This window comes from Anser brachyrhynchus (assembly GCF_964034855.1).
Source record: "Anser brachyrhynchus genome assembly, chromosome: 1".
NCBI classification, from domain to species: domain Eukaryota; kingdom Metazoa; phylum Chordata; class Aves; order Anseriformes; family Anatidae; genus Anser; species Anser brachyrhynchus.
This window is the reverse complement of record NC_137694.1, coordinates 169,602,295-169,617,913: the sequence shown is the minus strand read 5'-3', so window position 1 is coordinate 169,617,913 and position 15,619 is coordinate 169,602,295. Positions and strand designations below refer to the sequence as shown.

The following is a 15,619-nucleotide window of genomic DNA, read 5'->3' as shown; positions in this document are numbered from 1 at the left end:
ATAAAGCCATGATTCTGATACTTATACTGATACAAATTCTGATATTCATACCAAGACATCAGCCTGATTTCCTAAAATTATTTAATACAAAAGAATGCAATACTCATAAAAAATGTTTAAAAATGCAAAATGAATCTCCATTTTACTATTCTCTGCAACAAGTGTAATTTATAGGACACTAAATCTAAAGCATTTTTAATGCTTTCAAACTGTCTGTGCAAATGTAAGACAGTATATAGTAAGAGAGCTTTCTACCAAATATATGAATTGATTCTTTCACAGAAAAACTTCCAAATATATTAACATTTGCTTGCTTTGAAAGATATATGTAGTCCATTGAAAGCAACAGGACTATCCACATTCTTAAAGGTAGGCATATGTTTTAAAACCACAGCATTTTTCTTTTAATGTAAATAGGTAATTCCTACAGGTGACCTTCTCCAATATAGAAAGTTTTTTTTACAGCAGACCAGGAGACTGGAAACATCGTGTACTTCATAAAGACAGATAACACTAGTACAAATATATACATATAATAAACATTAAGTTTATATTTTGACTAAATTTAAAAAAAAAAAAAGTATAATTAAAAAAAATAAGTTTTAGTAATGTCTTTTAAAGAACACTAAAACTATTGATATACCCTGCCTAGGTTTATCAGATATAAATGTAATCTATTGCTAATACATCTCTTTAAAATACAGTACCTATAATCTGAGAACTCTTTTTTTTTTTTTGACCTATCAGTAAAAATTGTGATCTAGTTCCACTATTAAAAAAATAAACCTAAGTCATTAGTAAGTATAAGAACAACATGAAATCAAGGTTACAAAAGATGTAATTAAATACTAATCAAATATATATTGCCTGTTCCCTTTATAGTTTACTTTTCACTGCTAATTTCTTTTTGATCTCTTACAATTCTTTTATGTAAGATGAAAAATCAAAGCATTTCCCAAAAGTAAAAGATTTTAAAAATAATTTCTATCATACAACAATTTGTATATACAAGCATATTCTGAGAAATGTTCTGAACAACAGCTTTTCTGGCCAAATCTAAAATGCCTATTACGTGTTCTCAGTACAACATTATTAACAAGTGCTCTAACATGAACATTATTCAGTTACGAACTTGAATCATGACGTTGTAATGCAATAAATATATGCCTGTCAATTATGCTCAAATTTTTGCAACAGCCCCATTTACTCCTTCCTTGCCCTTTCTCCCCAGCTCCATTCAACTCCACTATGTATCTCTATTATTTTAAGTTGTCAGCAAGGTAGTCTATTAGCATATCTATGTACGGCCCTCAGTTAGTCCTACATTTTAAATAACACATTAAAGAAAAAAGATACATGTCTAATAGTTAAAGATATTTTTCTCAGTATTTTTAGTATTACCTAAAATCGTAATAACTAAATAAGTGAATAAGAAAACTAGTTTGAAAGCCTAGCTTGAATCCAAGCTTATTTTATATCAAAAGGAACATAGCATAATTTACGCATTTGTCTGCTTTAGAGAATAATTCTGTAAAGTCTAAGGATGCATAAAATTTTTTGATTATAACATGCTCTTATCTTAACGTAAAAAGGATCTAGCTAATGTGACATGGTGAACCAGGAAATTTTCATTACACCTGTTTCTGAACTATAGATAATTTTAGATTTTCAAAAGACATGAAATCTCACTGTTTGATATTTATAACAATATATATATATTTCTTTTTTCATACTTAAATAATTTTCTTCTTCATAAGGAGGATGAAAATTATACAGGATGCAATGAAAATATCTACTGTAAATTAGTTTTGCAATCAACAGGGTACTTTTAAAAGGAAAAATGAACAGAAAGTTACGTAGGTACTGCTCACACGGGTAACAATAAAAACTTTAGCCAGCTTTATTAAATCAAAATCATAAACATTAAGAATATTAAAAAACAATTTGTGACTGTTTTAGAAAGTTTCTATTTTGTTCTTAATGAATTGCTCAGATACACGCGATTTACAGTATCTCTCCATTCGGTTCTGCAAATGGTATTGTATATATTCACACACCTGCTGCAGAAAGATGTTGACTGTAAATGTAATTATCACAAAACATCATTTAAAGCAACATGAATTGAAATACAGTTTGTGATCCATTTCCTCAATCACAACACTTACAGGCACTTTCAATAGTTTTGGTGAGTATATCCTGAACTGCCACTCAGAGTCCTTTTAGTCCGAAGAGACCAGAGGAAATTCACAGGAGAGAATATAAGTATACAATATTTACAGAGTTATCCCTCCCCAGTGCAGTTTTGCAGCTCATCAATATCTGTGGTTTAGAGTAAAAAATTTGAAATGCTCAAAACTGATCCTTACTCTCATGAAATTCAGTGTCAGCATTTTTACACTGTATGCTGTGGAAAACACACTACTACTCTTTTTCTTTTTGTTCCATTAAAAAAAAAATGTAATGTTTTAAAACATGGTATCACAGAATTCAGTTAATGATAAAAAATCCATATTTAATAGATTACACTTCAATATTCTGCACTGCTTAAGAAATGAAACGTCAGCAGTTGTTACAAGATGTCCCCAGCTGAGCACTGTACCAGATAAATAAGCAGAACATAGTGAGTTAAGGGTAAAGTTAGTTCTTGAAGCAAACTGGATATTATCACTTCAAGTCACAGACATACCTTGATTTTAAATATAAAGATTTTGGTTTATGCTTCAGGATATTTGAAAATAATTTAAGTGATAATGGAAAAAAGAAAAATTCTTCCGTAATGCACACTGGAGAAATTATCTATATATGAATTAACTCTCTGGATCGTAATAGCTTTTTGCAGATGACTCTTCAGCTCTACCATTTAAATACATATTTAAGCAACTAAAAATTTACTGTCATTTCATATTATGTCAGTCCACATTATGGCGCTGTTACAGTATGCACATTTAAAGATTATTGAAAAAATTACTGTTCATGTGCAGTACATAATTTGCAAAAGGTTAATAACTATTTTAAAACAACGAACGGCATTAACTTGTAATGCAAAGCAGATGCCCCAAATGCTATTTTTAAAACAAAACATATTTAACTTATAAAAGAACAAAAGGGATCTAAATCTAGTCCTGTTTCTTAAAAACAGACAGACGTTGCAGTTGTTTTGGACCCTTGGTTTGCTGGCTCATAAAATTTTGAGAAAAGTCAGTAGTTTCTGACTACTAACTCACTGTACTATCCTGCAGCCAGAGATGCATTTTTACAGCTGAACTTGTAAAGCTCTTTCACGAAGTGGTGATACTACACAGGCTGAAAGAGATTTACCTGTACCAGGCCAGCAGAGATTGCAGTAATAATTTAATACATCTATGATGTAGTCCAAAAGGAAAATATTCAAATTCAATATAGTGTATGAGAATTGTGTGCTTCACATGCAATTCACTTCAGATGATGAATCCCAGTGATGGGCAAAACCAGCCGCACGGAATAATCTAGCAGCAGGAGAAAACAGAAAAAGTCCTAAAGGGCAGTCAAACAAGCATTACCATTTGCAACAAGCATCCAGAATACACTCCAGATTGCAAAATCTTAGGCACGCAACTAGTAAAGGACATTACTTCCGGCCGTGCTGATCAATTGCTGAGAAGCAGCAGCTCCAGAGGCCGACTGCGGGTGCTGCCAACAGGGGGCATTTTCCGCGGGTGCGCCCGTCCGCGCCCCTGACGACGGCGAGGGCTGGTGCTGAGCGCAAGGGAAGGCTCGGCGAGTTCAACAAACAAGCATCACAAGTTGCACTGGTAACATTTTCACCAGCACTCTTCCCTTCAGCAGACATCAGGAGAGTGAAAATCAAGCGCTCCGGACAGGCCGAAGAGCCTCACTCATTACGTGTGCAGCCCCAAAAAGGGAGCAGAGGCCTAAAAGTGAACTTAGTATTCGGGCAGAGGTAGAGAGAGCTTGTGGAAATAGAAAACTTATTTGCTGGCAGGTATATTTCACTGTGCTTTCATACAGTCCGTTCTCTTAAGTAACACTGATGCAAAATTGACAACGAAACTGTGCACTTGTATATAAACTATAGTATAAGATTTCTTTAAAAAAATCACTATCAATAGCTATAAGACAAAGGAGGAGTTAATCAAATTAAATACTTCACAATAAATAAATAAATAAATGAAATAAAAAAGAAAGAAAAGAAAAAGAAAGGTGAATCAACCAGGAAGAAATTTCTCTGTGCCCATCACCACCAGCCCTTCCCAGCCCTGCACACGAACAGCACACGTAGCATTGCACAATGGACTGCGAACATTCACTGGGGAGAAATGTTCCCTTCCTCAAGTATCAGATACTGGGCTAATGCCAGCAACTAAGTATCAGATTAAAGGGATAAATAGTCTGTTCTGTTGTAGTAATTATGCTCCAAAGATCTCAGCTTCTAATTTATAATATTTACCAATAAATAAATGCCATGAGATAGGTATTAAAGTTCTGTTACTGCAGGCGGCTGGAGTCTTTTAGGGGTTTTTAAGCCTGAAGAAGCCACCTCCGAAGCTTTTACTCCTTCTTTATAGTTACTACAATTTATCCTCTGGCCTTCCAGAAGTCTTCTTTGCTTGTAAAACCTACCATATTTCTGCTGATTATATTTTACTAATCTGTGGCAAGGGAGGTCATCAATATAAACCACAGATAGGATATATTTGAAATTATTTGCAGCTGCACTTGCTGACCTGTTTAAAACATCTATGATCTGTACCAGCCTATCTGGGTGAGATACTCCTTTAATTAATACAAATAGGAGAAAAACTATGCGAGTGTGCAGTATTCAGTAAACAAGTACATGCCAGGTCCACATAATTTGAGAGAAGCAGAATCTAGCAAAGAGAGACTGTTTAACTGCAGTCAGTGTAAACCAGGCTTTGGAGAGAACTGTTTTATCTCCAGCATCTTTCCCCTCTGCACTCAAAGTCAATTGGGTTGTTCTCCAAAATTTGTAAACAGCTTTCAAACAGTGCAAATAATTCTCTGTTTTAAGTATGAATGTCAATGAACTCATTCAAATCATCTTCAAATGTCAGCAAAGATTAACATATCCTGGCCACAGGAGGGAGGTCAGAAGAAGGCACGCTTTTAGTTTTTAATGGGCACGATCCAAAGCCAGTCTAAGTCTGGGAAAACTCCAGGAAGGGACCAGCATGGAAAAATTCCACAACAAGTACTTGAAACACAAGAGACCAGAACAATCTGGGATCAATAGCTTCCAGGTCATTAATCCTACGCAGGTGACATCCAGTGAACAGTTCGCTACTCTGTTTCACGTACACATTCAAGAAACCTGACTCGATTGGGGTCTAATAGTTTTAAATATTTTTCATGTTTTGCCTTTGCATTTCTCCTATTTGTTTGGCATGTGGCTTTCTAGCATCCCATTAATGTCAAACCGTTTAATCATAATGTAGGCTAAATGCACAGTTTGCTATTTCCTGGATTTCTGTTTGGTGACCAATGCTTTTTTTATGGGGAAAATAAAAGCAAAGGTCAGTATGACCAGAAAAGAAAAGTCATCTTCCATAACGGAAGACTGTTTTTCCAGTGAACTGATACAGAAGCCTAATTTAGAAAAAGGTCCTTTAGTATCATGTTATTATTAGTAGTATCACAAATAAACACAGAAACCAATTCACTTTACAGACCTCCACATTAAGCATTCAATAGAAAATCCCTTGGTGTTTTATTGATTTTTGTTTTATTGATTTTTTAAAATAGCAATATCACAGTTAAAATGCATCATTTTGGTGAAACACATCTAAAACTTTTCTATCTCAAAATAAGTTATTACAAATTATTTCCACAGCAACTGGCAACTAACGATTCAATCCATTTAAAGAACAAAGTAATGGCTTTATTTGGATGCCTTTTTTGATTAAATAACGTATTAACCTTGATGAAGCTTTCTAAAAAGGGATTAGTGTATTCAAGTGCATCAGCTGATTATGAGACAAATATAACAGTGATAAGTTGCTGGTTCGAAATTTTTGAATCTGATGAGTATAACAATTTAGCCGCTAGGATGGAGTTGGCTCTTACAGCTCCCATCTCAACAGCAAGTGTCCACCCAGGATACAGAAAGACATCACCCAGATAGTGTATGCAGTAACTGAGAGTCTGGAAAGGTCACGTAAATCACTAAACCAAGTAGACGAAAATATCCTACATAAGTACTGTACAGTCAGATATAATTAAAAATAATTAAATTGTGAGGAAAGAATCAGAATGAAATGTATCGGAGGGGAAACCCTGAAAGTAAATACAGTTTTATGTTCCAATGGTATCATCCATTTTGACCAAAACTCACTGACCCACTTTGCTTTATTTGTCTATACTGTAATAATACATTTTGCATACCTATTGTAAATCCTTTCCATTAAGTTATTTGCTTAATGGATGCATAAATACATCTACTACAATTACGCTTTTTAAGGGTCAAACCCTATCCACTTCTCAACACACTGCTGTAATTTCTACTGTGCTGGATGATAACACAGCAGACCTCAGAAACAGTTGAAACACGGCCGATTTTGTACTCTTGACATGATCAACCCGTGTTACAACCAGTCTGCCAAACCCTTGCATAACCCTGCCAAGTCCAGGAACTGGTGTCCCTGTATTCCACCCTGCCCCACCCCCCCCCCAAAAAAAAAAAAAGATCTATTTTTTAATTTTATGTGTTGAAATTACATCTCGCATGATATGAGCATGGCAAACTAGAACTGGTGTCACTTTGTTTTAAGAACCAAATCTTGAACTCCTGCAGAGGTTTTACAAGTTAGACGCCACACAGAGGCATCTCTTAAGATCCATGTTGCTTCCACATGAAACAACGCAGGGTTACCGATGCAGTTACATTTATGTCAGAGCTTGGAAGTTACTCCAGGATGTTTTGTCCTGCTGCCCCAAAAACCAGAAACCTGAGCCATCAGTCTAGCAACAGAGTAAGTGCTTTGCTCTGCCTGGCTCAATGCTAAGGAGTCCCAGCTACCCTCAGTCGGGGGCAAGAAGGGAATGTCCCACCCGGCCATTAGCAAAGGCAACGAGCACGGAATCACACGGGGTTAATTCTCCATGTGCTGGCTGTTGCTGCACCTTGAAATCCGAAGATGAGAAAGCGAAACGAGCCGGGTCTGCCTGTTTGCGCATACTGAAAGTAGCATCGAGACTTTGTCTGCATACTCCTCACTGGAGAGTCCTCCCTGCTGTGTAAAGTTCCCAGCACCCCTAAACCGGAGCCACCCCCCAGCCCCCGGCGAACTGGGGGGCTCAGCTCTCCGGGTCACAACACTTCTGCGACCCCTTTTCCTGATCGAGCCGCCCCAAACCCTGTAACCTACAGATGGCGAGACACCAGCCCCACTCTTTAGCCCCCGCTTGCAAAGCAGGCAGCTCTCGCAGCAGGAATTTCCCTTTTCGCCAGCTCCTTCTCCCCGGCCGTTGTCGAGTTTGGGGCTTCCCTCATCCTCCTCTTCTTCCTCCTTCTCCTCCCCCCGACCCGCGGGGTGCGAGGGCCGGGCAGCGCGGCGGCGTGCGCGTAACCTGCGCGCCCGCCTCACGCTGCGAGGTGCCACGACTCAGCCTGCCCAAATGACCCCCAGAAAACCTCCTGCTTCCCCCCGCCACCCCCATCTCCGGCCGGCTCCGGGGCGCCGGGCGCTGCTCGCACCTGCTCCGGGGGACCCGAGCCCCCCGGGGGGGGGATGGAGGGGGGGCAGCCCGACCACCAAAAAAACTAAAAAAGCGCCTCCTCGGCGCCTTCCCGCCCTCTCTCCTCCTCTCCCTCCCCTCTCGCCATGTGGCAACTGCCCCCTAGCCCTATACAAAAGTGCACGTGCCCTTTGGGATGCGTGACAACGGCTGATGGCCGAGTGGCCTCCATCCCCCCCCCGATAGGGCCCTCAGCCCGGGAAGTGCCCCGGAAGGCAACAATTGACGTGAAACCCAAGATCGCCCCCTCCACACACACACACACGACCCCAAACCCAGGACCGCTCCCCGCCCGCCCCCGTGCGCCCTTCAGGCCGTCTTCTCCCAGGGCTGTGCGTTTTAAAGGGCTGAACTTGAGGAGGGGGCGAGTCAGAAAACACTTTGGGTGGCCATGCTGCCGCCTTCCCCGGCCCCGCGCGGCCCGGCGGCCCCTCCGCCCCCCCGCGTGAACTGCGCGGTGCGCTGCGCAGTCCCCGGCCGCCCCAGCGGGGGGGGGCAGAGGATGTGGGGGGGTGAAGGGGACAATGACAGGGCGACAGTTGCACGGCACGAAGGGAAGGGGGCAGAAACACCCTTTTCTCCTCTCTCCCCGTCCCACCAAGAAGCAGCGCGGCCGGGTGCGGAGCAGGCTTGTGGGGGGCCAGGGCTGGGGGGAATGGGGGAAAAAAGGGGGGGTGACGGCATGGGGCCGCAGGACGCCCCCCCCCCGCCCCCCCCCCGGAGTGAGCGGTGGCGTGGGGGTGGGACGGGGGCGGCGGCTGGAGGGGGGGGATAATGGGACGGGGGGGGGGTGTCTCGGGGTGTGCGTGTGCCTTGCGGCGGTTACCTGGCGTTGGTGCAGTCGTTGTAGAGGGTCTCGAAATCCTTCCTGGAGATGAGTTTGCAGCGGTTGACCCCGGGCTGGATGGCCCCCAGCCCCCGCAGGATGCGGACCTGCTCCACGTTGCAGACCACGGGCGTGATCTCCAGCCGCTTCAGCTTGGTGTAGACCGTGTGCAAGCCCCCCACCAAGTGCTTCAGGAAGAGGTCGAAAGCCTGGGGCAGGCAGATGAGCTCGCAGCCCTCCACGGTGAAGGAGGCCACTTTGGCCCCCCTCAGATCCACCATCTTGCACTCGTTATTTTGGGGGGTGTTCTCCACCGGGGACGGGGTCGAGTACACGGGCTTGCCGGGCAGGCTGCTGGCCACGCTGGCCGCGCTGGCATTGGGAGCGGAGGTGCTGCTGCCGCTGCTGCTGCTGCTGCCGCTGCTGCTGCCGGTGTTGCCGGTGCCGGTGCCCAGGCTGGGGCTGCCGCCGCCGCCGCCGTTACCGCCGCCGGTGGTGGTGGTGGTGGAGGTGACTGTGGCCGCCGCCGCTGCGATGGGCTCCGGCCGGAATAGGTTTGTCCCCGAAGCGGCCGGCGGGGGAGCGATGGACGGAGACGGAGAGGAGGTGGCCGCCGCCGCCGAGGAGGAGGTGGTGGTGGTGGTGGTGCAGGCGGCAGAAGTTGAGACCGGAGGCTGAGGGGGGACCAGCTGGGTCGGAGGGATCAAAGCAGCCGGTACGGCCATGGTCACATATACGGCGGAGGGGGGCAGGGGGAGGGGGGAAAGTTCCCACACACACACGCGGGGGAAAGGGGAAAAATTTTAAAAAATATAAAAAAAAAAAAAAAAAAGGAGAGGAAAGGAGAAGGGAGGAGGGGGGAGAAGAAGGGGGGAATAACCCCGGATCAGGTGCTGCGGCGAGCGAGAGAGCAGGGGGCAGAGTGAGAGAGAGAAACGCACAAAGTGTCCCGCAAGTGGGGACGGAGGAGGAGGAGGAGGAGAAGTCCGCTCCGGGCGGCGGGGCTGGGGCCGAGGGGAGGGGGGAGGGCAGTTTCTTTTTGTGGTCCTTGCTCTAGCACCACGTTAAAGACGAAGGTGAAAAGGAGGAGGTTTGAAGGACTTCGGTTCTCTCTGGCAAGTACATTGATCAAAGATTGAGAGGGGAATGACAGAGAGAAAATGAGCTGGGAAGTGCAGGCTGCCGCCGCCGCTCGCCGCTCGCTCGCTCTCTGGACGAGTTGTTGTTGTCACACGGTGCGGAGGGGAGGAGCTCCGGCAACTTGAAATACCCTTTGAAGCAGCAAAAGGCTCACTCACTAGTATTAACCCAAATTATCCAACCAGGAACCCGGAGCAGGGAAACAGAGGGAGAGGGAGAGAAGTCCCTCTTCCTCCCCTCCCCCCCCCCCTCCCCCCTTCAGGAACCGTTAGATTACATGTTTCATATTTCACCCCACCAGAGACGAGATGTAATTTTCCCAGCCCTTTCCAGCAGTGGCTTGTCAACACACTTTGTTGGGGAACGCCGGAGTCTCCGGCTTCCCCTGAAGCCGTCGGGAGCGGTGCGCTGCCCGCACACCTTGCGGCCGCTCCGGCGGGGGCCGGGGGCAGCGGCGGACCAAAGTGGGAGGCTCCGGACGGGTTTGTCCTTGTCACTCTTGTCGTCCTCCCGAGCCCACAACAGCTGAGGGTCCGGCGGCAGCAGCGCCTTTGTTGCGCGGGGGGAAGGCGGCAGCGGGGCGCGCAGCCCCCACGCAAAAAAAAAAGCGCAGCGCGGCGACATCTAGGGGGGGACATGGGGGACCGAGTCTGGCGATCGCATCCGCCGCGGGGAGATGGGGGGGCTGGCGGAGAGCGTGGCCGGAGCGACGCCGGAGTCACTTCGGAGCGAGGCGCGGCGCGCAACAGGTGGCCGCGCAGTGCCGCGCAGCGGCGGCGCTGCCTGCGCCAGGTAGCGCGGAACATGAGCTGCGGCGCTTGCCCACACATGCGCAGTCCCTCAGCCCGGCCCTGAGGCCCCGCGGTCTCAGAGCTCCCTGCCCGCCTCCAAAGTTTGGGATGGAGTTTTTAAGGGGAATCGGGGCACTTTGGGCGGCTCGCCTGCGTGCCAGGCGAGGGTCGGTCGGGAGAGACGAGAGCTCCGCGCCGGTTCCTCTCGAGGGCACTTCACGCTCTGAAGGGGCGAAGGAATGTTCATTCATACAGTTGGGCATGTGCGAAAATAACGTGGGTAAAATTTTTCCAGTTTCAAAAGGATGAGCTGTGTGCTTAATTAATGGTGGTGCATGTATCTGCCCATAGCTCCATAGCTTTTTTTTTTTTTTTCTTAATGTGTATTATTATGTGAGATATGACTCATGGGATGACACATCTACTGAGTGGATAATCTCAGCTGTAGTAATTCTGTGGAGGGGAATTTCCATGCTATCAGATGTAAAACATTCTCATATGTCTTCTTGCTGGTAGTACTTCAACTTCAATGGAAGGCCGTTTGTGTTTTAATACCGCAGAGGATGTCATTTGATCATGAAATTTTAGCTATCCTACACTAAAACCTTTTAAATTGGCAAATAAACCCACGAAAATACAAAGTAGCTTTCATTATGAAATCTCATGTACACACAATAGTGCAGAACACTTCTTCAACACTTTTTCAGATGTTTCTCAGAACATTTTTTCAGAGGAGTTTATACAACTTCAGTGGCAGGATCTAGTGTTCACATAAAACTTGGAATACCCTGAAAACCAATGCTCTGTTTTCAGTTGTAGCAAACCAGCTCAGTTCATGTCTTCTTTGCTTCAACTGTTGTTTTGCATCTCACCTTCTCTTACATGTTGTGAAGATATAAAACAAATCCTTGAGAAGATCAGGATAGAGCCAGACACATGTGATATTGGCACTTCAACATCTGAGTGAACTCTTACTTAGAAAACTTACCATTTCATTTATTGTCTACCTTCCCTACAACGTGATGCACACCAGCCCTTATGTTCTTCTTGTTGTGTGCCCTCACGGACATACATCCATCATGGTTCAACACAATAGAAAGAAAATGTAGTTTGAAAGGGTTTACTACCACAGATTTGCGTTAACCACCTTTTGAGTGAAACAATGGGATTAGAAACCTAGGGAAATAAGAGATTTATGAAAGGGTTCCAGACTCCTCGAAGCTTCTTGCTTGTTAAATATTTCTAATGATTATGCGAGTGACTGGATTTATTTAAAATCACATAAACACTCACACACACACGTAACACACCAACAAATCCTGAGGTGGCTCTTTGTAATTTTTTTTTTTTTTAGATTGCATTTCTATTACTTGCTGACCCTTTCATGTAATTGTATTGTTGGGCGTTTTTGTTTTTGTCCCTGTGTTGATATCAGCAAAACTCAAATTACTGTAACTGATATTTGAAAATTCTCCCTGTGTCAAGTGAAGACTTATGGTGCTGAAATCAATAAGACTGTTTAAAATTCAAAGACCTGCAAATCGTTCTGTTTGTCCTTTGATAGGGCCTGAGCTGATTAAAATGCGACCAAGAAAGCTTAATTGCTGCACTAATTAAGAAGTCTTTAATTTCTTTCCTGGAATATTGTTTGAAGCAGGGCTTCTGTTCTGCTCATATAACTGTTCAGGGCAGGTATTCGCTCTGTTTCTCTGTCTCTCTCTCTTTTTTCTTTTGACAATTTCCTTATAATAAAATGTATGTTAAAGCAGTAAGATGTATTGACAGTGATTGTAATTTATTACTCAAAAAAAAAACCTGATACGGGGTTCACTATTGTATTAAATTACAATTTTTGAGGGCAGCTGTAAAGAGTAAAATGCAATTAGAAAATGCATTTTAGCTGTTGCATTTTAAGGAATCTGAGTAACCGACTGACAGGAGATAGGACAGTACATCAGTTCCCTCCCCTTTCTTCAGTTATAATTGATAATTAAAGATTTAAATTCATTCAGAGGAGGAAAAAAAAAAAGATAAATACTTGTCTTTTGAACGTGTGTGAAGGAATGGACCGGGGGGAGGGGATGAATACAGAAGATAGGCACCTGGTGAGAATGAATTGTGTATTACCATGTCAAGTTCATTTGAAATATTTTTTTTCTTTATTGCTTTTGAATTTATTTCCCTAAGAAATGCATTTCTCTCTTGTATCTTGTCTTATCCTCATCCAGTGACCTACTTTGTTCACTGATTTCTGAAGAGAAGAAACTAAATGATTTCACAAAGCTTTCTGTGTGATCAGTAGAGTAATGTTTTAGGTTTAATCATGCTGCATTATAATTCTGGCAAATGACTGCCAAGCATAAGACTCTAAGAAAGGAGCAAGCACAGGCAAAGAGAAGGTAAGTTCTGTTTTACTGTTAATCCCTAGGGTCTTAAGCAGTAGTTCTCCTTTGAGGAGCTACCTGTTATTTTGATGGAAGACTGAGAAAGAAGGAGGGACCTCATACCGAATCCCCCCTGCATCGTTCAGGAAAATAAAACCATAGAAATGCGAGCCTGTGAACTGGGATCCCTTTTTTGCCCTTCCACCAAGATATTTACTAAACATTGAAAACACAGTGAATACAGTTGAGATTGATGTTAAGTGTTGTACCAGTAATAAGAAACTGGATACTGCAGTGCTGTTTTTCTAATTGTTGCATTATAGTCAAATTAGCACAGACCTTGTCCAATACAAATACAAACTGGATTCCTTTCAGTGACAGGACAAGTAGATAACATGCTTAATAGATACAAAGGGAGATTTACCATTCCAAGCACGACGTCACGCTAATTATGTTTACTCTAATTGAAAGCAAGGTTTTGGGGAATCTGAAATTACTCATAGGATATTTTTAATAACTGAATAATAATAAAGTGCAGCAAACGTTGATCTCAAACCTTTTGGTCTTTCAAAATCTATTGGAAAATTAAATGAAAAGTGGAGTTTGGTACAAACAATGCCCCAGGGCAAAAAACAACTAACACTAGATTTTCCAGTCCAGCCATAACACAAATCAATTTGAGCACACTTCTATGGCCAGACTGCCAGATTGTTATGACTGCTAATTCACTCAATCAAAGAGTGCATTAGCACACCCGGCACAAACAGCTTTAACAATAGCATACACTTCTGAACAGTCCACCATATATCATAAAAAGTCTAGAATGCATGGCGAGATTGCTTTCCCATTCTGTTTACTGCAGTTTGTATTTGCGTATGGTGCATTCTTAAAAAAAAAAAAAAAAAAAACACTAAACTTTAAAAAGTTTTCAAAAAACGAGAAGCTGGGAGCAAACTGCCACCTGGGTTAATTGTTTAATATGTATATCTCGGCTGGAAAGTTGAAAGCAGCGACTGCACATCCCCAGCACGGGACTGGGAGAGGAATCGGTCGGGGCTCGGCAGCTTGCTACCCCCTGGCTAACCCAATCGCTTTAGCGCCAGAGCATCTTTTGCCGGCTTTGCTCCCGCGAGGCATCTCACTGGCTCCGGGGATGTTCACCGCCTGCGTCAGAGGGCAGGCTTTGGCCCCAGAGGGTATCCTTCTATTCTCCCCCTTCATCCTCACGAGAAATGAGTGTTATCTCCGGTGATGCTAGCTGATGCTCTGACCAAGGACGCGCTGTACTGAGAGAGGCAATAACCGACGGCTTGGGAACGTTCTCAGCCCGTCCCTCCCTCCTCCCCTGCGCCCGACATGTACAGAACATACCCCAAAACGCGCACACGCGCATATATGCAAATTGCAAATACCAAACTCCAATTAAGCTTCTTGCTTATTTACAAATTGTTGTTATTATTTTTTTTCTTAAGTCTCTCTTCTGACTCCAGAGAATACGTTTCAAAGTCAGCAGCTCAAATAACCCTCGTGTGGATTTGAGGCTCTCGGTCACATTGCAGTTACCAGAGCCAAATGGTGAAGCGGGTCAGGTTCCCTTCTCGGTCTGGCTGGGAACGAATGGAGCAGGTGACTGGGCACTGCCTGCTTACATTCACATTGCAACTGGCAGCCAATGCAGAAAGCTGCAGGAGCGACAAGGAAATTATAACCAACTTCCCTGCATGAATTAAATTAGGACTGGAATAGACGGAGAGCCCTCTGTAATGTTTGAGTTATACTCGTGCTCTCATTAGAGGTCCTCAGTCCAACGTGTTAATTTACCTACCAACAGGTAGGAAAAGGTGCTCAGAGCAATAATTATGAAGTACAAAGCCCCTGCCATTAAACTGTTGTAGTGGGGACAGAATCCGAAATGACCTTTCCTGTGTCCTCCCCCTTCCAGGATTATTTCACCCAGCCACTCCATCCCTAGTCCCCAACCCACCCTAATCGAAAGAAAGACGCTGGAGCATCGGCCCGGTATTTAAACATTCCCGGGTTTCCGCTGTGTGCCACCATCGCAGCCGGTACCAGGGAGGCGCTTTTCCTGCCCGGTGCCCTGCCCGGCACCCCCGCGCCCACTCGCCCCCGCCGCGGGGCTCAGCACCACCGGATCGGGCCCCCGCGCTCGGCGGGGCGGAGGGCGGCGGCTCGCAGGGCTCGCCGAGCCTCCGGCAGCAGCTCTCACGCTAATTGTTTCCCTTAATAACAATAATAATAATACATGCGCACCGGGCTCTTTTTTTTAATATAAGCGAGCTGGCAGCCAGAGAAACGCAGCCTCTTCCTCCCTAAGTCACCCAAGCGAATGAAAAACACTGGGGGTGGGGGTTACCTTTTTTATTCATATATTTAAAAAAAAAAAAAAAAAAAAAAGCAGCCACGCATTTCCAATTGTTCTTTGGTGGGTTGGGGGAAAGGACCTTTAAAGGTCTGAGCCCTTGCTTGAAAAGTTTCAGCCCAGAGCGGAATTTTATAGCGAGTTATAAACTCTTGGTAAGAGGGGGATGTTATAAATGGAAGTGCTGACACAACCTTAACTATAGCGTGTAAACGGCTATGCTATAATATCCATTAAGCAGAAAGGAAAATAAGATGGCTGATCAATAATTTATACAAAGAGTACCAACTGCAGACATAATAACTGTAATGTTTGCAAAGCAATCTCTCTCTCTCCAGGCTTAACA

The 15,619-nt window shown here is 44.2% G+C and overlaps 1 protein-coding gene across 1 annotated transcript in view; it reads right to left on the bottom strand.

The window, feature by feature from the left end:
• Nucleotides 1-15,169, bottom strand: part of DACH1 (dachshund family transcription factor 1) — a 384,876-nt gene extending 369,707 nt beyond the window's left edge. The window contains 1 exon segment of the mRNA XM_080561250.1: nt 8,579-15,169. Within this exon segment, the coding sequence (XP_080417376.1) occupies nt 8,579-9,303 (725 nt within the window). The 5' untranslated portion in view covers nt 9,304-15,169.
• Between the last annotated feature and the right edge of the window lie 450 nt (nt 15,170-15,619).